This window comes from Nomascus leucogenys, chromosome 5, assembly GCF_006542625.1.
Source record: "Nomascus leucogenys isolate Asia chromosome 5, Asia_NLE_v1, whole genome shotgun sequence".
NCBI classification, from domain to species: Eukaryota; Metazoa; Chordata; class Mammalia; order Primates; family Hylobatidae; genus Nomascus; species Nomascus leucogenys.
The window spans coordinates 121,007,977-121,031,127 of record NC_044385.1 but is presented as its reverse complement, the minus strand read 5'-3'; the positions used below and the strand labels follow the sequence as shown (position 1 = coordinate 121,031,127).

Genomic DNA, 23,151 nt, shown 5'->3' with positions numbered 1-23,151 from the left:
AACATGGGATGTCTTTCCATTTATTTAGGTGTTCTTCAATCTTTACAACAAAGTTTGACAATTTTCAGTGGACAAGTCTTTCACCTTTTAGGTTACGTTTATTTCTAGGTATTTTATTCTTTGGGATGCTATTATAAATGGAATTGTTTTCTTAATTTCTTTCTCGGATTGTTCGTTGATGGTATGTAGAAATATAACTGCTTTTTGCATGTCGACCTTGTACTCTGCAACTTTGCTGAATTTGGTTATTACTTTAGTAGTTTCTTGTGTATTCTATTTTCTTTAAATACTTGGTAGAATTCACCAGTAAAGCCATCTGGTCTTGGACTTTTCCTTTTTAGGAGGTTGTTGATTACTAACTCTATCTCTTTATTTATTGAAGGCTATTGAAATTTCCTTTGTCTTGGGTCAGTCTGATCATTTGTGTAGGAATTTGTCCATTTCACCTAGATTATCCAATTTATTGATGTACAATTGTTCATTATATTCTCTTACAATCCTTTTAATTTCTCTAAGATTGGTAGTCATGTCCTCACTTTCATTTCTTAGTCAGGGTAGCTAAAAGTTTGTCAGTTTTGTTGATCTTTGCAAAGAACCAAATTTTGGCTTCATCTATTCTGTCTGTTGCTTTACTGTTCTTTGCTTTATCTTTGCTCTAATTTTCATAATATTTTTCTTTCTGCTGCCTTTGAGTTTGGTTTGCTCATCTTTTTCTAGCTAGGTTATTTATTTAATATTTTTCTTCTTCTGTATTTGTTTTTTGGAGATAGAATCTCTCTCTGTTGCCCAGGCTGGAGTACAGTGGCACAATCACAGCTCAATGCAGCCTTGACCTCCCACTTCTAAGTGGTCCTCCCACCTCAGCCTCCTAAGTAGATGGGATTACAGGCATGTACCACCATACCTGGCTTTTTTTTTTTTTTTTTTTTTTTAATTTTTAGTAGAGATGAGGTCTCACAGTGTTTCGCAGGATGGTCTCAAACTCCTGAGATCAAGTGATCCTCCCACCGTGGCCTCCCAAAGTGTTGGGATTATAGGCATAGCCATCACACCTGGCCCTTTCTTCTTTTTAAATATAGGCTCTTACAGCTATAAATTTCTTTCTAAGCACTGATTTGGCTGCATCTCATGAATTTTGGTATGTTGTGTTTTCATTTTCATTAACCTCACAGTATCTTCCAATTTCCCTAGTGAGTTTTTCTTTAACCCATTAGTTGTTTAAGAGTGTGTTGTTTAATTTCCACATATTTGCTCATTTTCCAGTTCCCTTCTGTTACTGATTTCTGGCTTTATTCTATTGTGATCAGAGAAGATTCTTTACATGATTTTGATCTTTTTAAATCCGAGAAACACTTTATGGACTAAAAAAAGGTCTTCCTGGTTAATATTCCATGTGCACTTAAGAAGAATCATATTCTGCTATTGTTGGGTACAGAGTTCTGTATATGTGTGTTAGGGCTAGTTGGCATATAGTGTTGTTCAAGTTCTCAATTTAGATTTTAGAAACCCTGAAGGTCATTGAGAAATCAAGTGCTGACCTTGAATCTAGCTCCTATAAATCTGAATTTGTATTTTCTGGGGGTGGGATGGAGTTGCACCACCCGAATTGTTATGGTGCCAAGAAATGTTCTTTTATTGCTCAATATATGTTTTCTTTAAAGTATATTTACATTTTATATATTATGGCATGACTTTTATACAAGTTCACAGAACACAAAAAGCTGGGGGCCTTGGGCCTCTGTGTTGGTATTTTAAGGGATGTAAGGACAAGAGGATTCTGTGTGCTGCCTTTAGTTTAGAAAAATCATTGTGCACAGACCTGCCATGATAGGAAATGTTATTCCAAGCCTAACTGAAATAAGCCATACTAGCTAACATTTTTGAAGTGATGCTATGAACTTTTATTTTAAATACTGCTTATTTTCTTCAGACCAGAACTTTTAAAGCTGTGTATTAAAATAATTTCAGGAATACGAAATGCAGAAAACAAAAGAGGAAGACTTTTTGAAGTTATTTGATAGGTGGAAAGAAGAGGAAAAGGAGAAACTAGTTGATGAAATGGAAAAAGTCAAGGAGATGTTTATGAAGGAATTTAAAGAATTAACTTCAAAGAATTCAGCATTAGAATATGTAAGTATTAAACCTAGAAGTTCTTATGGTATTGATTGCCTTGAGAGGTGGTGTTAGGATGGCATTAAGGCCAGGGGATCCAGGAGTTGCTTTACGGTACCCTCGTGCAGACATTCTTCTCCCTGAGAGTCTTGAGGGAGGCATAGAGGAGATAGAGTGAGTCAGAGATGTTTTGCTGAGAATGGGAGCTTTGGCCTTATACTTCAGTGCAGAACACTCGTGGTGAGATATAGAAGACCCTCTTATATGAAGGTCCCTCTTTTCTTATCTGGTTAGGTTAGCCTTGAACTGTAAACTCCTCCCTGAGTTTTGGAACTTTCCATTGTCCAGTGGGAAGGGAAGGAAGCAGACCCAGAAAGACTAAGAACATTTGCCAGGCTCCCTCCTCAACCCAGGCCCTGGTGGGGTCTCTAAAGCAAGCAAGTTATGGCTAAAATGAGCCCCTTTCTATGGGAACAGCCCTGGTCCATACAGCCCCGGCCTCATGCATAGATGACACCTGAGCTGCTTCTTTAGAAAGCAGCCAATCAATCAGTGTCCTCCTGCTAAGAAGTCTAAGCTCCCTGGTTAGATTTGACGTGAGTCTTCTTTGGGGAAAAGGGAGAAAGGAAGGGAGCTGAGCGAAGGTCCTTGAGCTCCCTCTAGGGGCCAACAAGTTTTATAAACGAAAATAGATTTTTGGAATTCACCTGAGGGCTTTCCTAAAACTCTTTATACTCTAGCGTGAGGTTTGGTGAACTATGGCCCATGAACCAAGTCCAGCATACCGCCTGTTTTCGAATGGCCTGTGACATAAGCATAGTTTTTACATTTTTACTTTTTATTTTTTTCGTGACAGAGTCTCTCTCTGTCACCCAGTCTGGAGTGTAGCGGCACAATTTCGGCTCACTGCAACCTCTGCCTCCTGGGTTCAAGGGATTCTCGTGCTTCAGCCTCCTGAGTAGCTGGGGTTACAGGCACATGCCACCACACCCAGCTAATTTTTGTATTTTTAGTAGAGACGTTTTCACCACGTTGGCCAGGATGGTCTCAAACTCCTGGCCTCAAGTGATCCTCCCACTTGGGCCTCCCAAAGTGCTGGGATTACATGTGTGAGCCACTGTGCCCAGCCAGTTTTTACATTTTTAAAACGTTGGAAAAAAAGGCTATTTTGTGACACAGGAAAATTTCATTAAAGTTCACATTTCAGTGTCATGAGTGAAGTTTTACTGAAACACACCCATGTTTGGTAATTTATGCTCTGTGGCATTTTTGTGCAGGAGCAGTAGAGTTGAATGTTTTGTCTGAGACCTTGTGTTACGAATCTGCATGACTTATAACTGTTGCTATTGACCTTGGCTACCTGGCTGAGGTAGTGTTTGTCAGGTTTCTCCACTGAAAATTTTCTCTTTTTTCCTCCTTTCCCTGCTGTCCTTTCTGAAATGAAGTCACTATGAGCAGCCTACACTGAGGAGAGGAGACGTGTGCTCCCCTATCCTTTTGTTTTTGAAGTTAACATGTTACCTTCTGTGGTTTTCTGAGGGTTTTTGCCATGAGTAACATTGGGAATAATATCAAAAGGAAAAGGTAAAATTAAAACGTTATGTCCCCAATGGATTTACTGATGTGGTCCCTGGACAGTGTTGGCCTCTCACTAAACTAGCTTAAGAACCAGGTGCATTCAGTTCTTCTGTTTCTGGTACCTATTAAGTGCCCATAAAAAATGTTAAGCCCCAGCTGGGCCCAGTGGCTCACACCTGTAATCCCAGCACTTTGGGAGGCTGAGGTAGGCAGATTGTTGCGTGAGCCCAGGAGTTTGAGACCAGCCTGGGCAACATGGCAAAACCCTGTCTCTACAAAAAAATACAAAAATTAGTTGGGTGTGGTGGTGCACGCCTGTAGTCCCAGCTACCTAGGAGGCTGAGGTGGAAGGACTGCTTGAACCCAGGGGGTTGAGGCTGCAGTGAGCCATGATCATACCACTGCACTCTAGCCTGGGCAACAGAATGAGACCCTGTCTCAAAAGAAAAAAAAAATAGACTCGTTTAACATTAGAAAGTTAGATTTTCCTTCCCCTTTTTTCACCCTGTACATATTCTGATAGGAAGACCAGCAAGCAGTAGAAACAAACCAGTAAAACCACAGGGAAGCAGAAGCGGGAGAAGCGTCCAAGAGCGTCCAGGAGCGTCCAAGAGGGCAGTCAGATTTAAAACACAGCTACGTGCTCCCTGATTTTATTCTCCGTTTCAGTCTCATGAAAGTCTAACTGTAGTACTGAGCTTGAATTTTATCTTACAGCAACTGTCAGAAATCCAGAAGTCCAACATGCAGATCAAGTCCAACATAGGCACATTAAAAGATGCACATGAGCTTAAAGAAGACCGTTCTCCATATCCCCGGGATTTCCATAATGTCATGCAGCTTCTTGATAGTCAGGTACGTGCAAGTGGGTGACAGCTGCAGTGGATGCCTTCCTTTTTCTCAATGAAGTAATTTACAGTGAGTGTCATCTGCAGAAAAAGTGTTTGTCTTTTTCAGTAACCATAAAGGTGACTAGCTGTTATTTTTCTCCTACAACATGCCTAAGTCATAAGAGGTGTTTGTTACATGCTTGCTGTTGGCAAATAGCATACACAACAGTTGGCAAAACTGTTTTGTTTCTTCTCTCCATAAAATCAATTTGAATTGGTTAGTATAACCTAGCTATTCATTTTCATCTTTCAGATGTAGCTCTCAATTTCAAAAGGCGTAGAAGGGCATATTGAAGCACCAGATTTAGTTTTAGAGTTTAAATATACTGCTAACTGTATTTTTAGTATAAACGGGGTTTCACCATATTGGCCAGGCTGATCTCGAACTCCTGACCTCAGGTGATACGCCCACCTCAGCACAATTAGCAGGGCGTGGTGGCGGATGCCTGTAATCCCAGCTATTCGGAGGGCTGAGGCAGGAGAATTGCTTCAACCCAGGAGGCAGAGGTTGCAGCGAGCTGAGATCATGCCATTGCACTCCAGCCTGGGCAACAAGAGTGGCACTCAGTCTCAAAAAAAAAAAAAAAAATATATATATATATATATATGTGTGTGTGTGTGTGTGTGTGTGTGTGTGTATTGCACTCCAGCCTGGGCAACAAGAGTGACACCCAGTCTCAAAAAAAAAAAAAAAAAAATATATATATATACACACACACACACACACACACACACACACACACACACACACTGCTAACTGGCCAACTGATGATCTCTTACATTTATCAAACATAATCACTTTCATTTGGAAGTGACAGCGGTTTAGGGGAACAATTTTTTTAAACTAGGAAGCAAATAGAGATGAGAGTTTATGAATTCAGGATTTTTTAAAAAAGCCTGGGTTATTCTAAAAAAGGTAAGTAGACTTTGGAAATAGGGACCACTGCTTCTTGCTTCAGTGCCCACATCTTTCCTCCCCGACCCAAATCTACCTGCTCCACTGCAGTCAGGCTGACCATGTCCCTGTCCTGTCTGAAGTCCTTCAGTGACCCTTATTCTGGACTTCCTGCCAGCACGCAGGGTCCTTCGGGTTCTGGGCCCTGGGCCATCTTTCTCTGTTTTTTGCTTTCCTGGCACTCCAGTGGCCCAGCAGCCCATGCCTCTGAGAATATGTCCTTCTTTTTCCTCGTTTCTGGCAGCTTTCCTGCCTGTCCTGCAGCTCCCAGTTTTCGGGACCTGTCTTTTATTCATTCTTTAGTATTCAGCCAGGGGGGCAGGTACCACTTTCAGAAAGTTCTCCTGAGCCTCTAGGCTATAGCATTTCTGTAGTCTCTAAGTGGGACCTAATCACATACACATTATATGTGGATTCTCCGTGGCTGTGTCTACTCACCTCCTGTGCAGAGCAGGGCCTGTCTCTTAATCTTCTTTTAGCCTGCCAGTGGCCATCCAGTGAGGTGCCTGGTATATGGTAGGAAACCAGGAGCTGTGTCCTGAACTGAGCTGTTGACAGTTGCTTCCAGCAGGCTGGAGACTACAGCTGGTCGCTCATGAACTGAAGGATGTGGCTCTAAAATCCTAGGGTCCCACCTAAATTTCTTCTGTTTCTGTCCTGTGAGTTGTGTTGTCAGTTCAGAACCCATGGCCTCGGAAACGTTGGTGTTTCCTTTTGGCCTCTTAGGTTGGCAAACTAGCACCTACTTTTGTGAAGAAAGTGTTACTGGCTATGTCCCAGTAACATTTTATGAGTGCTAGTTCATTTACGTCTTATCCATGGCTGTTGTCCCAATACAGTTGTGGGATGACACAGCTGTATTGTGTTGTGTTGTGTTTTGAACAAGTTGTCTGGCCCCCAGAGCCTATGATATTTACTGTTAGCTCCTTACTAAAAAATTTTTCCTGACCCCTGCCTTATGGTAAAAGATTAAAACCAGATGCAAACGTACTTAAGCATTTTTGACTGTGTATATTCTAAAAAAAAAACCAGCTGTATTAGTCTGTTCTCACAATACTATAAAGAACTACCTAAGACTGGGTAATTTATAAAGAAAAGAGATTTAATTGACTCACAGTTCCATAGGCTGTACAGGAGGCATGGCTGGGGAGGCCTCAGGAAACTTACAATCGTGGCAGAAGGACAAAGGGGAAGCGAGCACGTCTTAAGATGATGTAGCAGGAGAGAAAGAGAGAGCAAAGAGGGAAGTGCTACACACTTTTAAACAACCCGATCTTGTGAGAACTCACTATCATGAGAACAGCAAGGGGGAAGTCCACCCCCATGATTCAATCATCTCCCACGAGGCCCTTCCCTCCAACACATGAGATCTGAGTGGGGACCGAGAGCCAAACTATTTCATCACTAGCTAAAATTTTACCAGACAGATAGTTGTGTTTCATAGGTATTCACTAAAAAGGAAGCTTCCATATTGCATAGATCTCATTGTTACAGTTGTACATAAATTATTCTTTTATTCTTTTGTAGGAAAGCAAATGGACAGCTCGAGTTCAAGCTATTCATCAAGAACACAAGAAAGAGAAGGATCGGGTAAGGTTAAGAAACCAATGGCCTAAAGTGGGCCATTTTTTAAAGGAATATTTGCTTTTCTTTTTAATAAACGTAATATTTGTCCACTTAATAACATTTGGGGAGAAATGTGTAGCAAAATTAAAATTACCTATAATTCTAACACCAAAGATAACCACTGCTACTACTTTCTTATAATTTATTTGTTTTTTTTTCTCATTAAACTTTTTTAATGGATCTCAAAATTCTGTGACTAATTTTTGGTCAAGTTGTTTCTGTGAAAAAGTACTGATTTTAAAAACCAATAACTTAAAACTGCCACACGCAAAATAGAAAACCAAAGTGGTCCACAAAACATTCTCCTTTCCTTCTGAAGGTTTTACGACGCATTGTTATCATTAACCAGTCTTTTACTACTAAACTTAAATGGCCAATTGAAACAAACAGTTCTGAGACCGTTCTTCCACCACTGTGGAAGAGTAGGGTGGCAGGTATTAGGGATAATATTCATTTAGCCTTCAGAGCTTTCTGGGCAGACTTGGTGACCTTGCCAGCTCCAGCAGCCTTCTTGTCCACTGCTTCAGTTTTCTTTTATGCATTTCTGCAAGTATAGAACCTCATATATACATAGTTTTACAACATTCGAATTATGTTTTATAGGTTTGTACACTTTTCACTTTCTATATCATAGACCTTTCCTAAGTTTTATTCTTCAAAATCATGACTTTTAATGACTTCATGATGATCTTATTGGATATATCATAAGTTACTTAATCATTTCTTCATTGTCAAATACATGTTTCTGATTTTTTTGTATCACAGAACTGCAATGTAAGTAATTTTTTAAAAAGGCAAGAACTGTTTACATTAAAATCGCTTTAATGAAAACAAACTTTAATTATGACACTGATTCTCTTTCACCTGAGTACATCAGAAATTTAAGTGTTAAAATGTGTTTACACTAGTGCAAAACATCTAAAGTAGATGTATTTGAGAAGATCTTAAAATAGGAAAACTTCTATTTTTTCACTTGAAATTGTGTTTTGTACCTTAGTATTTCTTGTAAATATTTTCTGAATGGAAAAAATGTTTCCTCTTTGCACATTTTCTAATATTACCTTTCTTAGTAGAAAAATGAAAAAAGACCATATAATATATATGTGTATAATTGCTAGGATGAAGTGTGTTCAGATGATCAAAAAATTTATCAGCTTATATTTCTCTGAAGTGGAACAAATACTGAGAAAGATGGGGGAAAAAAAAGAAACTGTGAACAGTACTAGAGCCAAACTAAAGCAAAGCAAACAAAAAATAAAAATATTTCACAAAACACCTGCAGTTCTTGAGGAACTTCGATGGGAAAGTTAGACATTAATCTACCTATAAGATTGTATCATTGCTAGAAAAGGAAATAGGAACCACTACTTTTCCTCTATTCCATTTATAATATCATTTCATCAGGCAAATAATTTACAGTGATAATACACAGACATACACCCAATACACATATCTATATACATACACATATACAGTAGTTTATATTGAAAATTGTATCACTGATGTGGCAGTTCAATTTAGGAGATATTTACTGAGCATCTGCTATGTACTACACTTTATAAGGCTAAAAAGAGGTGTGGAACAATGCCTGCCCTCAGACTGCTTACAGTACAGAAGGAGAGTAGGAGTGAGGCTACAGATATGGGAATCAGCATGGGATAAATGCAGAGTGCCCTAGGGACTGAACGGAGAGAGTTTCTTGAAGTGGGGTTAGGGCTGTGTGTGGATCATGCCCATGTTTACTTCTTCAGCCTAAACAACTCTTCTGAGTTCCAGATCAGGTAGCCAGCTCAGTACTCGGCATCTCCATGGGCTTCTCAAGTGCAACATGCCTAAAATGAAGTTCTTGGGTTTGTTCCCCAGACGTGGCAAATGGCACCCTTGTTCCTCCAGATGCTCATCTTGATTCCACCTTTCTCTCTCAAACCCTGAGTCCAGGCTGTCTGCAGGGCCCACTGTATGGAACCAGTTCTTCTGTACTTTCCTGTTGCCTCTACCATTAACTAAGCCTCCATTTCTGAATGTGCCCCAGGGTGGGTCTCCTCAATTCCAGCCTTCCCCTTCCTTAGTCTGCTCTCCACAGAGCCAGCAAAATAACCTGGCTGCTGGCCACCATTCTAGCTTCAGCCTGACCCCCCGGCCCTGTCCCCCGCCTCTCGGAACCTCCTCTTTCCAGCTATGATGACTTTCTGCTAATTTCTAGAACATTCTGGCCTTTTCCTCTTTTATACCTGGTTTTCATTGTTGGGAAGCCCTTCCACTTGCTTTTCACATAGCTACCTCCTTCCCTCGGTATGAGTTTTCTATTCTGTGTAGCAAATGACCACAAATTGAGTGGGTGAAAATGGCATGTATTTCTCTTCTCAATGTCCATGGGATAGGAGTCCAGGCAGGGCTTGGCTAGGCTCAGGGACTCACAGGCTGCATTGAGAGTATCAGCTGGGCTGTGTTCCTGTCTGGGGTTCCTTGTGGTTATTTGAAGGGCTGAGACTATCAGGTCCCAGAGGCTACCCCTTCTCCGTAGCAGTGCACAGCATGGCTGTTGACTTCAAGGCCAGCTAGAGTGTGTCTCTCTTGCTTTCATTCTCCCCCTTCAGGAAGGGCCTGGGACTTCTTACTTCTTTTTTTTTTTTTTTTTTTTTAGTGAGACAGAGTCTCACTCTGTTGCCCAGGCCGGAGTGCAGTGATGCCATCTTGGCTCACTGCAACCTCTGCTTCCTGGGTTCAAGCGATTCCCCTGCCTCAGCCACCCAAGTAGCTGGGATTACGTGCCACCATGCCGAGCTAATTTTTGTATTTTTAGTAGAGATGGGGTTTCACTGTGTTGGCCTGGCTGGTCTTGAACTCCTGATCTCAGGTGATCCACCTGCCTCGGCCTCCCAAAGTGTAGGGATTACAGGCGTGAGCCACCACGCCCGGCCTGGAACTTCTTTTAGGGGGCTCACCTGAGTAAGACAGGCCCACACAGAATAATCTTCCATTTCATAACCCCAAAGTCCACAGACTTGGGACTGCAATTGCGTCTCCAGAGTCCCTTCACCTTTGCCGTATTCTGTGGTTGAGAAGCACAATGGAAGTTCTCTTCAGACCAAGGGACAGCATCACACACGGGGTATACACCAGAGGTGCAACCTTGAGGGCACCCTGAGAACCCTGCCTACCCCACTGCCTCTGGCCTCTGGGCCCTGGTCACCTGATGTCACTCTATCCAAGTAGGTAGTCCCTTTTCTTTATTATTCCCATCACATCTCAAACAGAGCTCTGAGCACTATTTTAAATAGTTTACTTGCTTATTTGTTTCCTTGTTTATTGTCTGTCTCTCCAATCATATCATTGGCCGTATGAGTGAAGGGCTCTATCTATTTAGCTCTCCATTGTCTTCCCAGCATCCACTCATGTGCCTGAAATGTGGTTGGCACTCGCTACACACTTGCAGAATGAATGTGGAAGGTAGCTAGACATCTAGCTAGGGCATCATTCAGCTTTGTTTTCATAGACGGAGAAAGGCTGATTGTAGGGTTCAGAAGAGCAGGGTTACCAGAATTGTCTGGAGGTCTAAGCACCATCTGCTGTAGGGAGGACACTAGTCCAGGTTTCCACCCTGCACCCAGGGAGCTTCCCCCGTGGCAATGACTGTGTAGTTAGGACGGTGGCGTTCACCTCCCAGCATATTTTATCTATGGCAGCTAAGATGCAGGATCCCAGGAGCAGTGGACGGTAGTTTCTCTGCACCACAGGTGGCTCGACTGTGCAAAGAGTGTTCTCCTTTGTCCCCCTGCATCACACTGAAGCAAAAGTGGCCTGTCCTTATGGTTCATGTCCTGGTGTCCTGGAGCTGACTCATACTGGCTCTCAGCTGTGCACATTTCTCCTCATCAGAGTGTTTTTTTTGAAAGCTGATTTAACCAGCACACCATTGGTTTCATGAGAACATTTAGAAATAAATGGATATTTGTAGTTGCCATATACTTAATCCTTCTAAGAGTTCTGTGAAGTAGATGCTGTCACTCATTTTACAGGTGAGGGCACAGGGGCTTAGACAGATGCCGTGTTGCCCACGGTCACTGGTATTTGAATGCAGGCCCTGTGTACTCCAGGCATACTAAACTGGCTGGCCTGTCTAGCTCCAGGCACTCACCTGTGAAGCTCCCAGCCGGGAAGGAAGACAGGCAGTGACAGCTTCGAGCGGAGTGGTTGCTTTTCTGTAAGGACACAGGATCTTTTCTTTGGATGCTCTGACATGGTAATCCCTAACCACAGATGCACTTCAGAATTACCTGAGACTCTTTTCCAAAGTACACGTGGCCAGCTCCACTCCCTGAGATCTTGATTTAGTAGATAAGTCTGGGACATGTGGATTTTGGAAATAAACAAACCAAAAGCCACCCAGGATATCCTGTTTTGGATCTATGGTTTGAACCACTGCTCTTAGATCATTAAAATCCCTACTCTTATTCTTCAAGCCATCTTTCTAGCATTGATATTTAGGGACATAATTCAGGTTTCTTTATTAATTGGGGGTGGGGAGGGATTTTTTAAATCCTGGCTCCTTTAAAGCTGTCTGTGTTTCAGGCAGTTGTGGGAACTTCAGTGGCTTCTGGTTAGAATACAAAGCGAGTTACAGTTTTTACACTTTGTCATTGCGAGTCGTGATAGAGAGAAAGACTGACGGTTGTCATGGAGGAAGAAGGTGAGGCCTTTCCTGGTTCTGAGTGGGGCACATGCCTCACATACTGGGTATGTGGGGGCGGATTTGTGCCACCACTAGGCTGCACTCCTTCCTCGTCTGTTGGTTTGGCTTGTTTAGAAGCTGCTTACCTCTCCCTTCTTTGCTCTTAAACCCTAACAGAGGGGTGAATTCAATCAGGTTTAGTAATCTCTGCCTGAGACCTAACTATTAATTATTCCACATGATTGGTGCCTGCTGTTCCCACAATGCACATATTGTATTTCTCTGTTTAGGGGAAGTTGCATTTGCCAACTTTCTATTGATTTACGTAGATTCTTGGCAATTTTTTTTGTTTTAAATAACATTGGTAGGAGTTCACAGGCAGTCACAGATAAGCGATGGCATGCCCTTTTTACCCAACAGAAGACTCTTGAGAGCTTGGGAGGTTGTCAAATAGTCACATAATGAAGGAAGGGAGGATGGGGTGATGGGGACCAGTAGGGAAAAATGCATAGTGCTTGAAATGGGATCACAGAAAATGGGCTCATGAGCTGCAAACTTCAAAATAATTTCTGGCCATGTTTGCCTAGACCCTCTCCATTCCTCTGTCCATGTACTCTTTTCTGTGCCTTTCTGATTCATTCTTAACTCCTCTATTAAGAATGATGTTGGCCGGGCGCGGTGGCTCACGCTTGTAATCCCAGCACTTTGGGAGGCCGAGGTGGGCGGATCACGAGGTCAGGAGATCAAGACGACGGTGAAACCCCGTCTCTACTAAAAATATAAAAAATTAGCCAGGCGTGGTGGCGGGCACCTGTAGTCCCAGCTACTCGGAGAGACTGAGGCAGGAGAATGGCGTGAACCCGGGAGGCGGAGCTTTTAGTGAGCCAAGATTGCGCCACTGCACTCCAGCCTGGGCGACAGAGCGAGACTCTGTCTCAGAAAAAAAAAAAAAGAGTGATGTTATCCCTTAGATATTCCCACATCTCCTTTCTTCCTGGGGCCTGGAGCAACTCCCCATGTAGTTAATCAAGGCCAAGGTCCTAAACCTCCATCCAGCAGCCTGGACATTTTTACTGGCTTTTCCTTCTATTTTCCAGCTCAGCATTTCCCAGACTGCTTTGGAGGCCACTTTTCCAGGGGCCTGTAAAGATGTAGTGAAAGCTCTTGACAATGCCCTCCTTGGGGGAGGTTCTTAGTATCCACTAGGAAAGGAAATATTCTTTTTAGGTTTCACTTGGAAAATCTTTCTAGATTGGTTCCACCCAGTGTTTGTCCGGCCTCATAGGGGCACAGAGCATTTCAGAGGCAAGGCTGTGCAGGATGCTAAGACACTGCTTTTTTTTTTTTTTTTTTTTTTTTTGAGACAGGGTCTTACTCTGTCACCTGGGCTAGAGTGCAGTGGCATGAGCAGAGCTCACTGCAGGCCCACCCTCCTGGGGTCAAGCAACCCTCTACCTCATCCTCCCGAGGAACTAGGACTACAGGCTCACCCCACCACACCTAGCTTAATTTTTAAAACTTTTTGTAGAGACAGGGTCTTACTGCGTTGCCCATGCTGAACTCCAACTCCTGGACTCCAGCGATTCTCCCTCCTTGGCCTCCCGAAAGAGCACTGACTTTGAAACTTGCATGTGAAAGTTGAAGTCTGGGCTCTGCCCCCCTTCGGCTGTCTCAATTAGGGCCAGTGACTTTACCTTTCCAGACTTGAGTTTTCCTATCTGTACAATGGGGCCAAAACATGTGTCCGTAACATCGTGGTGTGGATTCAACAAAATGAAGTGCATCTACTACACAATGAGTGTTAATTTTCTAAAAGCAGGCAAATGAGGAAATGCTGGTCTAGGTGCCCTTGTATACTCATCTCAGGCACGGATACTTCCTGCTCCTTTATTTGATCAGCATACCCTGTCACCACTTCCAGGCCATAGACTTGGAATGTTCTTCACCCCAATTATCAAGCCTTTTTTTGTTTGTTTTTTGTTTTTGAGACGGAATCTCGCTCTGTCGCCCAGGCTGGAGTGCAATGACATGATCTTGGCTCACTGCAGCCTCTGCCTCCTGGGTTCAAAAATTCTCCTGCCTCAGCCTCCCGAGTAGATGGGATTACAGGCGCCCACCACCACACCCGGCTGATTTTTGTATTTTTATTAGAGATGGGGTTTTGCCATGTTGGCCAGGCTGGTCTGAAACTCCTGACCTCAAGTGATCTGCCTGCCTCAGCCTCTCAAAGTGCTGGGATTACAGGCACGGGCCACCGCACCTGGCCTCAAGCACCCCCCTCCCTCCGCCCTTTTTTTAGCCTTCTGTGTTTAAACAACTACTGAAATTGCTTTAAGCACCTTTCCTTCAATTATTGAAAACAAATTCTTCTTGAATTCTTTCTGTCCAGTCTATGATCTTCTATGACATTATCTCTAAAGATGAATATGTCTGTGTGTCTCTGTATCTCTGTCCTCTGCATCTCTCCCTTTCTTTCCCTCCCTCCCTCTTTCCCTCTAATCCCTACCATTCCCCCTCTTTTTCTCAGTAAACATTTATCAGTAAACATTTCTCAGAGAACCTGCTGAAGGCCAGGGATTGTGCTAGTTTCTGGGAATATAAAACAATTAAGATGTGCCTGGGCACGGTGGCTCATACCTGTAATCCCAACACTTTGAGAGGCCGAGGTGGGTGGATTGACTGAGTTCAGGACTTCGAGACCATCCTGGTTAACATGGTGAAACCCCGTCTCTACTAAAAATATAAAATTTAGCCAGGTATGGTTTTGTGGGCCTGTAATCCCAGCTACTCAGGAAAGTGAGGCAGGAGAATTGCTTGAAGCCGGGAGGCGGAGGCTGCAGTGAGCCGAGACTGCTCCACTGCACTCCAGCCTGGGTGACAGAGCGAGACTCCATGTCAAAAAAAAAACAACAACAAAAATATTAAGATGTGCTCTCTGGCCTAGGATGGCCCATGTGGGCATCGGGAGGACAGGACTGCAGGAGAAATTTAGTACTGAGGGTCAGAGCCACTCTGCAGGAGAAGCCTGAATCCTTTATCGTTGCTCATCATGTGTTATTTCATGTTATGTGCTCCAGTTGGCTCAGCTGCTCCCATTATCAGCGTTGTCTATTTGGGGTCATGAGCTCCCTTGGGAACACAGATGAAGCACCTAGAGCAGCCAGGGCCAGGATATACCATGATCAAAGATTTATTCAACGACTTGATATGCACAGATAGCATCAGGCCAGCAAAACAGGCAGGGCATGTACCTGAAATCTGGAGAATGAAGACATTTGACATGCAGCTCACAGATGGATGCCTTTCTTAACTTTTTTTCAGCTCCTGTCACATATAGAGAAACTTCGAACCTCAATGATAGATGATCTAAATGCAAGCAATGTTTTCTACAAGAAAAGGATAGAGGAGCTAGGACAGAGACTCCAGGAGCAGAACGAGCTGATTATAACTCAGAGACAGCAGGTATGTCTGGCGACAGTGTGGCACCGTGCTTCTTTAAGCAACACAGTCTATCTAAGAACATGTGTTTTTACTTTAGAGCATTTGTAAGTGGTATAAGGTGAGGAAGATGGAATATTTTTCCCCTTGTGATTGCTTGTAAAAGTTAGTGCAATAAAATACATTTTTAAAAGGTATTTAAAAGTAATATGTTGAAGATTTATACAGTTAAAGTTCAAAATTAATTTGAAGGTAAATAAGAATTTCTTTCAGTAATTACTCTGAGAAGCAGCTAAATCCAAATGCAACTTAAAAAACTTTTTTTGTTATTTTAGATTCAAGGTGTACATGGACAGGTTTTTTACATGAATGTATTGTGTAATGGTGAGGTTTGGGTAATAACTTTTGCCTCTATGCTTTTAAAGACCACATGCCCTATGTTCCTGGATGATTTAGTGAAAAGGTTAATTTACTAACAACATTATCTGTCCATTATCCCATGTGTGTGTCCCTATCTAATTTCAAACGTATCACTAGAAGACTGTATTTCTTTGCAGATTAAAGACTTTACCTGTAATCTATTAAACAGTGTCAGTGAACCCAAAGGTAAGTGGATGGGATCCCGGTGCTGGCGGCGAGGGACACCTCCCCAATTGCACTGGGCTTCAGAAGAATGTGGGCCCCACTTGTTTATGTGTGCTAAGATGGCATTCTTCTTGTTGTATTAATTTGGTAGATCTGTCCTCTATTATTTTAATTTGAGAGATTTCTTACCACAACCCAGAAAGGTGAAGAATTTTAAAAATCTAAACTATCATGTAGTTGTTTCATTTTTTTAATCAGAGTACTGTTAGGCACATAATACCTGCTTGGGAGCCATTTACCTCTTGACTTATACACTGTAGAACAGAGTTACACGTATAAAAGCACAGGGTCTGTTGACAGACTGGGTTCAACTCCCATCTCTGGCACCTCATACCTTTGTGAATCTCTGCCTCAGTTTCCTCAGCTTTATAGTACGAATATGAATAGTGTTTCAGTCTATTTTCTCTGCTATAATAGCATACCACAGACTGGTATTTATAAAGAAACAGAGTTTCTGGAGGCTGAGAAATCCAAGAGCATGGTGCTGACATCTGGTGAGGGTCAACCTATGGTGCAAGGCATCACCTGGCCAGCTAATGCATGAAACAGAGAAAGGAAATTGGGCCAAAACTCATCTTTTTAAATCAGGAACCCACTCTCAAGAACTAACCCACTCCTGCCACTGTTGCCATGTAACATTGTTACAATGGCAGTTAAATTTCAACTTGCATTTTTGAGGCGACATTCAAGTCGTAGCAAATAGTAACTACATTATAGGCTTGTTAGGAGGATTAAATGGGATAATATACCTATTAAGCCCTCATTAAGTTAGCCATTATTATTAATATTAAGCTCTTAGTAGGCCAGGCACAGTAGTAATCCCCACATTTGTAATCCCCGCACTTTTGTAATCCCCGCACTTTGGGAGGCCAAGGCAGGAACATCACTTGAGGCCAGGAGTTCGAGACTAGCCTAGGCAACATAGCAAGTCCCCTTTCTCTAAAAATAAAAAATAAAAAATGAACTGTGCATGGCAGCAGGCACCTGTAGTCACAGCTACTCAGGAGGCTGGGGTGGAAGAATCACTTGAGCCCAGAAATTCAAGGCTGCAGTGACCTATGATTGCACCACTGCACTCAAGCCTGGGTGACAGAGTGAGACCCACATCTCTAAAAAACAAAAACCAAAAAACTCTTCATTATTCTAAAGTGCTATAAAGGCTTGCTGCGTTATTCTCAACTGTGGCTGTTTGGGGGTTACAGGTTTGTTCTAAGCTTAATGGGAATATGCACAACCTACTGACTGCAGTAGTGATAGCCTGCCTGTCTCCATATCATTCAAGAACTCTCTGTCTCTGTCTCTCTCTCTCTATCTCTCTCTCTCTCACACACACACACACACACGCGCACGCGCACACACATACACACACACACACTCTAAACCAGTCAACACCAGGGCAAGAGCTGACTTTGCAAGAGAAAAAATAAAAAAGAGACCAGAAGGGAGACTGGAAGCCACAGGTTCAGGGTCTCACTTCTGCCTAGTTTTCTTCCCAGTGATTCCAGTCCTGGTTCCTGCACATCTCAGGTTGTTGAGGAATCTTTGTCTATTTAAGGGATGCCAACTGGGAGTGGTACTGGGGGGTATGAGCTGGGTTTCCTCCCCCTTGTTTTGAGGTAAATAGTTGGGGAAAGAGAGTTGTGGTTCCCTTTAACTCCTCTTCAAATAACAAGAGCTCAGGTAGGGAGGAATACTTGCAAAATTAACTAGATATCATAAATATTTGACTGAAAAGTAATTCTGGGGAAAATTTAGCTTCAAAAAGATATCTGTTACACATATTTATTCTCCTGGTTATGTGCTATATATTGGTACATTTCATTTATGTTTTTCATGGGGGCAAAAACTAGGATAAGGGCTACAAAAATTTAATCCATAGCTTGTGATGTTTTTTGTTCATTTATTTTTCTGTCATTTCAGGGAATCCTTTAGCCTGGCAGGCTTTTGAATCTCAGCCAGCTGCTCCAGCGGTGCCTAGTAAGTTCCTATAACAGATGCAGGGCTCCAAAGGTGTCTTCAAATGCTAAACCAAAACATAACTTTTACTTAATATTTTTAGAGACTTTTCTTTGAAAACCAATGTATTTAGAGATCGCATAATGATTTATTTTGATTCTCGGTTTTGACCTAGTTCTAAAACCCAAGACTACAAATATCCACATGATGTTGTGGTGATTTTGATTAGCCATAGCTATTATTTCACAATTTGTCTAAAAAGGGATGACCAAAAATTCCTTGGCATCACCTTACTTTATACTTGTAGACTTCTCAAAGTGACACACTGGGTGACTGTGTGTGTGTGGTGTCACCACACTTTGAAACTGCTGACACTCTTACTGCTGCAGGCTTTGACAGGTGTCTTGTCTGTCCCCACTTGTGGTCAGCCTGGCCATCTGCACTATCTCCCGGAGCTGTCAAGATTCTGCAGTAAACCAAAAGGACATAATCTTTACAGTTTAGAAACTGACAGATGGTTGTTTAAAAATACTAGCTAAATAGTTGAGATCGTTTTGCTTCCATTCAGGAACGAGTAAGGGCAGATACCCATGCCATGTGCACAGGGATCTGACCATGAGAGGAGTATGGGCTGAGGCTGAGTAAGACGGCACCATGCACATGGGCCCAGGGATCATGAGAGCACTGTGTAGTGAGCAAAGGACATTCTTGAGCGTGTTTTGGAATTTGGCACTATTGGCTGGAAAATGCTGATGGTTTTAACCTCTTAGTCTTCTCGGAGGCTTCTTGAAGCTGAAGAAGTTAAGCGGTAGTTAAGGAGAGGAGAGGAGTTTAAGTGCCAAGAGTAGGGTTGAGAGAGGAAGAGATGCTGAACTTATGTCTCATGAAATGAAGGAAAAAAACACATTTCAGAGAAGGACAGAAAGGTCAAATACTAAATTATTCAAACAAACAATCTTCAGCAGCTGACCAAACTCAAATATATAAGCAGAAAAACAACAACAACAAAAAAAACCCAAGGCTATATTTAGTTAGGGTGGTTTTCTCCAAATGGAGTATGCAAAATTATCTGTTGGAATGTGGGAAAAAATTATTAGAGGTTATTTTTGTATATTAATAAATCTCATCCTTTTAATTTTTTCATTTTTTTGTTTCAAAATGTACACATTTATATTATAGTACATATAAAATTCATTTAAATAAATATGTGTATTTCTGGGGGAACTTTTACTGATTGGAGAATGTGGTCAAAAAAATATGGATGCCACTGGCTCTAGAAAATTGCAAAAATAATTTTAAAAAATAGTCCCATAGCCCCATAGGTAGGGGTCCCTTCCGAGTGAGGCCCTGGCTTGTCCCATTCCTCTTCCCAGCATACAAAAGGATCTAAAAGGCAAGGTTCTAATGATGGCAGGGAAGTTTTCATCACTTAAAAGAAAACATACATTCTAAAGTTTAGGATCAGAAAATCTAAATCACAAGGTGAAAGTCAGCTTAGGAGATATGCAATAAATAAATTAGACGTATACCCAGTAAAATGAAGATTTGTAATGTCTAATGTAAGGCAGATATGGTCAAACCTGTTGATTCCACCTGTCTATACCCTTGGTGATTTAGACACTAGTAGAGACGGGGTTTCACCATGTTGGCTAGGCTGGTCTCAAACTGGTGACCTCAAGTGATCCACCTGCCTTGGCCTCCCAAAGTGCTAGGATTACAGGCATGAGCCACCACACCCGGCCATCAGCTACTTCTATAGGTATGCATTTTTTATCTTCACAATGGCTAGTCAGTCATTTACTGATTTACCACCCTTTCATAATAAGGGAATGATTTCTTCTAGTTTAGAGAAAAGACCAAATTGTGAACAATTTTAACAGCATCACATCTTTTGATTCTGTAAGCTGGGAAAATATCTAGATCAGGAATAGTTAGTATTCTGTATTTTTTTTTTTCCTGTAAAAGGCCAGACAGTGATTTACATTAGGCTTCACAGGCTAGATGGTCTGTTTTGCAACTACTCAACTCTGCCACTGTAGTGCAAAATCAGCCATAGACAATACGTAAGTGAAGGAGCTTGGCTGTGTTCCAATAAAAACAGGCAGTGGACTGGGTGGACTGGGTATGTTTCATGGGTTATAGTTTGCCAAAACTTGATCTAGATTATACAAGTTGCAAATGGGTACAAAGGCAGTATTTCCAGAGTTTGTTAGCAATTTACCAATAGGAATTTAACAATTTCACTAGAAGCCATTGTGAAGATAAAAAATGCATACCTATAGAAGTAGCTGATGGCCGGGTGTGGTGGCTCATGCCTGTAATCCTAGCACTTTGGGAGGCCAAGGCAGGTGGATCACTTGGGGTCCCCAGTTTGAGACCAGCCTAGCCAACATGGTGAAACCCCGTCTCTACTAAAAATACAAAAATTAGCTGAGCATGGCGCTGCATGCCTGTAGTCCCAGTTACTCAGGAGGCTGAGGCAGCAGAGTCGCTTGAGCCCAGGAGGCGAAGGTTGTAGTGAGCTGAGATCATGCCACAGCACTCCACCCTGGGCGACAGGAGTGAAACTCTGTTTTTTAAAAAAATAAAATAAAAAAGTAGCTGAGGTTTGTGGCCAGTATTTTTTAGGGTAAGATTAGAATTAAAAGTCTGTCTTGATAAAATGAAGAAGCAGTAAACTAATAGACCAATACTGTTTAGTGAAAACAAACTGGATATATAAATAGTCCAAAGAGGACTCTCAGATAAGAATTGTCAAATATTAGAAGAAGGCCGTTGGAATCTAATTTTCAAGAGAAATTTAAATTAGAGAGGATTGAGTCTTACTTAAGTTGGGTAAACCTCTTTCCACAGGCTGTGACTAAATTAATACCTTCATATAATGTCTTCCAGCCCAGTGATTAGAGTACTTTTCAAAACTGGTTTATTGTGCATGAATGTTCATTGCAGCATTATTCATAATAGCTAAACAGTGGACACAACTTATATGTCCATCAGCTAATGAAAAGGTAAATGAAATGTGGTCAGTTTATAAAACAGAACGTTATTTGCCCATAAAAATACATACTGATATTTATATACATGCTCCAGCATGGATGAACCTTGATAACATTGTGCTAAGTGAGCAAAGCCAGACGCAAGGGACCACATATTGTATGATTTCATTTACTATATGAAATGTCAAGAATAGGCAAATTTATAGAGACAGATAGTAGATTAATTGTTGCCTGGGGATGGGGAAGGGGCAGAAATGAGGTGTGATGGGTATTGTAGAGACAGATAGTAGATTAATTGTTGCCTGGGGATGGGGAAGGGGCAGAAATGAGGTGTGATGGGTATTGGGCATGAGTATTTTGAGGGAGGTGATGAAGAAAATGTTCTAGAATTAGACAGTGGTTGTGGTTGCACAGCCCTGTGAATATGCTAAAAAACCACTGAATTGTATATTTTTAAAAGGTGAACATATCTCCATAAAGCTGTTATGAATATAAGTTTATGTTAGTTGTGTAATATCTTTGTCACTTGAAATATTTGTCCCTTATGGTCTGTATGTATCTTGACTAGTTTGAGGCATATTTGGCTATCATCATGTTCGGATGCTTATGCTTTAATTATGGAACCTCTGAGTTTTTCCTTTTTATGCTGTTTCAGTGAATGCCCCAGCCCTGCACACTTGGGAAACTAAATCAAGTCTGCCAATGGTGCATGGTAAGTTTCAGTAATAGTCTCAGCATTTTATGTGGAGTTGCCACCCTGAGTTGGATAACTTATTAACCAAAAGTGATTATGTGGAGGTAATTAATAATAAAACAGGAAACATTTTAGTGATTGCAAAACAGTTATTAAAACTACAGTCTTCATGTGTAATATTGTTGTAAACTGGACATACCTCCCAAAGTCTTAAAGTATAAAAGGTGTATATAGGTATAAAAGGTTGCCAGACTCACAAGTAGAGATTTTAACTTTGGGTAGTGCCTTGATTATTTATGATTTTTGTGGAAAGTAGTAGGTGTTATGTAAGAATGAGGGTGACCTGCTACCAGACCAACCAACCAGCACATGCCACAGGGCGTATGTGGTTGTTTTTATAACTTTCAATGTGGCAGCAAGTCACCTTTTCTAAACAGTTTGAATGACTGGTTGGGAAAATCTAGAAAAGACATGTGATGGAAACTAAAGGAAATAGTTAGGAACCACTGGGTGAAATCATTACCAGGGTTCAGTTCTTGGACCAGATCAAGAGGGTGATAGTTGTTATTAACATGATCCAATAGATGGGCTGAATGTTTGTAGTCGTATTTCACTTTTTATAAAGTGCTTACAGTTTTTACAGTATGTTCTTTAATATGATGTTTTCCTGTGCTCTGTTGGATATTACAAATGAATTAAGACAGGAGAAGGGCCATCTTTTTCCTGTCTCACATACAGTTGCTCTGGAATCCAAGGATTACTTCACTCTTCTTTCATTTTTGGTCTTTTAAAAAGGTTACACTTAAATCCATGATCTAACTGGTCAGTATAGTGGCACTTTTTGTCTTCATAGATATTGTGGTCTGTATATCATGAACTCTAGTAATAATCCTTTTTACTCATCACTGACTCATGAAGTGTTTATTGCACCTTATTTTTTTCCCGAAGATCATTTCAGGTGGGTCAGTTGTTTTGAGTATGTGATCACAATATGTAATGTGTAAATTCTCCACATATTGATCTTCTTATTTACAAGTGTTTAGAGCATGCAGTTTTTTCCTTTAGACCAGTAACAGATAAAAGTACATTGGACATAAATAAATTTGCTTTAATATTGAATATATAAGAAAAGTATCTAGCAATCATTCTGTATTCATATTATTTTATGTCAAGTCTAAAATCTCTCTGTTGCATCCTTTTGTAAAGCATTGCTGGCCACTTCTCTTTTGTACTTCAACAGTGTATTTTAGTTTCTTTTACTTCCCCGCCCCTCCACTTTGTTATTGTTAGCTTTCTGTATGACATTACACAAGGTCCCTAGTTTCTTTGTCGTATATTTTTGTTGCTAACTAAAGGACACCCCAGTAGGTAGGTTAAAGCTGTCTGGGGTTAATTCAAGGGTCCGGACAAATCGATCATTTCTAAAGCATGTGTTCATGGGGACCCTACCCTCACTGGCCCAGAGCTGAATGAATCAGTCATGCCCCCTTCTTGGCATCTGCTGGGATTGAAATGCTAGTTTTAAATGCCAGCCAGACCTGGCAAAGGGCCTACAGCCCTTGGATGGGGATCAAAGCTGATTTGTGAGC

The 23,151-nt window shown here is 41.5% G+C and overlaps 1 protein-coding gene across 3 annotated transcripts in view; it reads left to right on the top strand.

Moving 5' to 3' along the window:
- Positions 1-23,151, top strand: part of DZIP1 (DAZ interacting zinc finger protein 1) — a 64,089-nt gene that overhangs the window by 18,086 nt on the left and 22,852 nt on the right. For 2 of the 3 annotated variants that reach the window (XM_030813560.1, XM_030813559.1), the window contains 6 exons: positions 1,969-2,130; positions 4,408-4,545; positions 7,063-7,125; positions 15,155-15,295; positions 15,829-15,877; positions 21,524-21,580. In XM_030813560.1, coding sequence (XP_030669420.1) covers positions 1,969-2,130; positions 4,408-4,545; positions 7,063-7,125; positions 15,155-15,295; positions 15,829-15,877; positions 21,524-21,580 — 610 coding nt within the window. Of the gene's footprint in view, positions 1-1,968; positions 2,131-4,407; positions 4,546-7,062; positions 7,126-15,154; positions 15,296-15,828; positions 15,878-17,836; positions 17,894-21,523; positions 21,581-23,151 lie in introns of all 3 variants that reach the window. The other variant, XM_030813561.1, reaches the window with a different exon arrangement.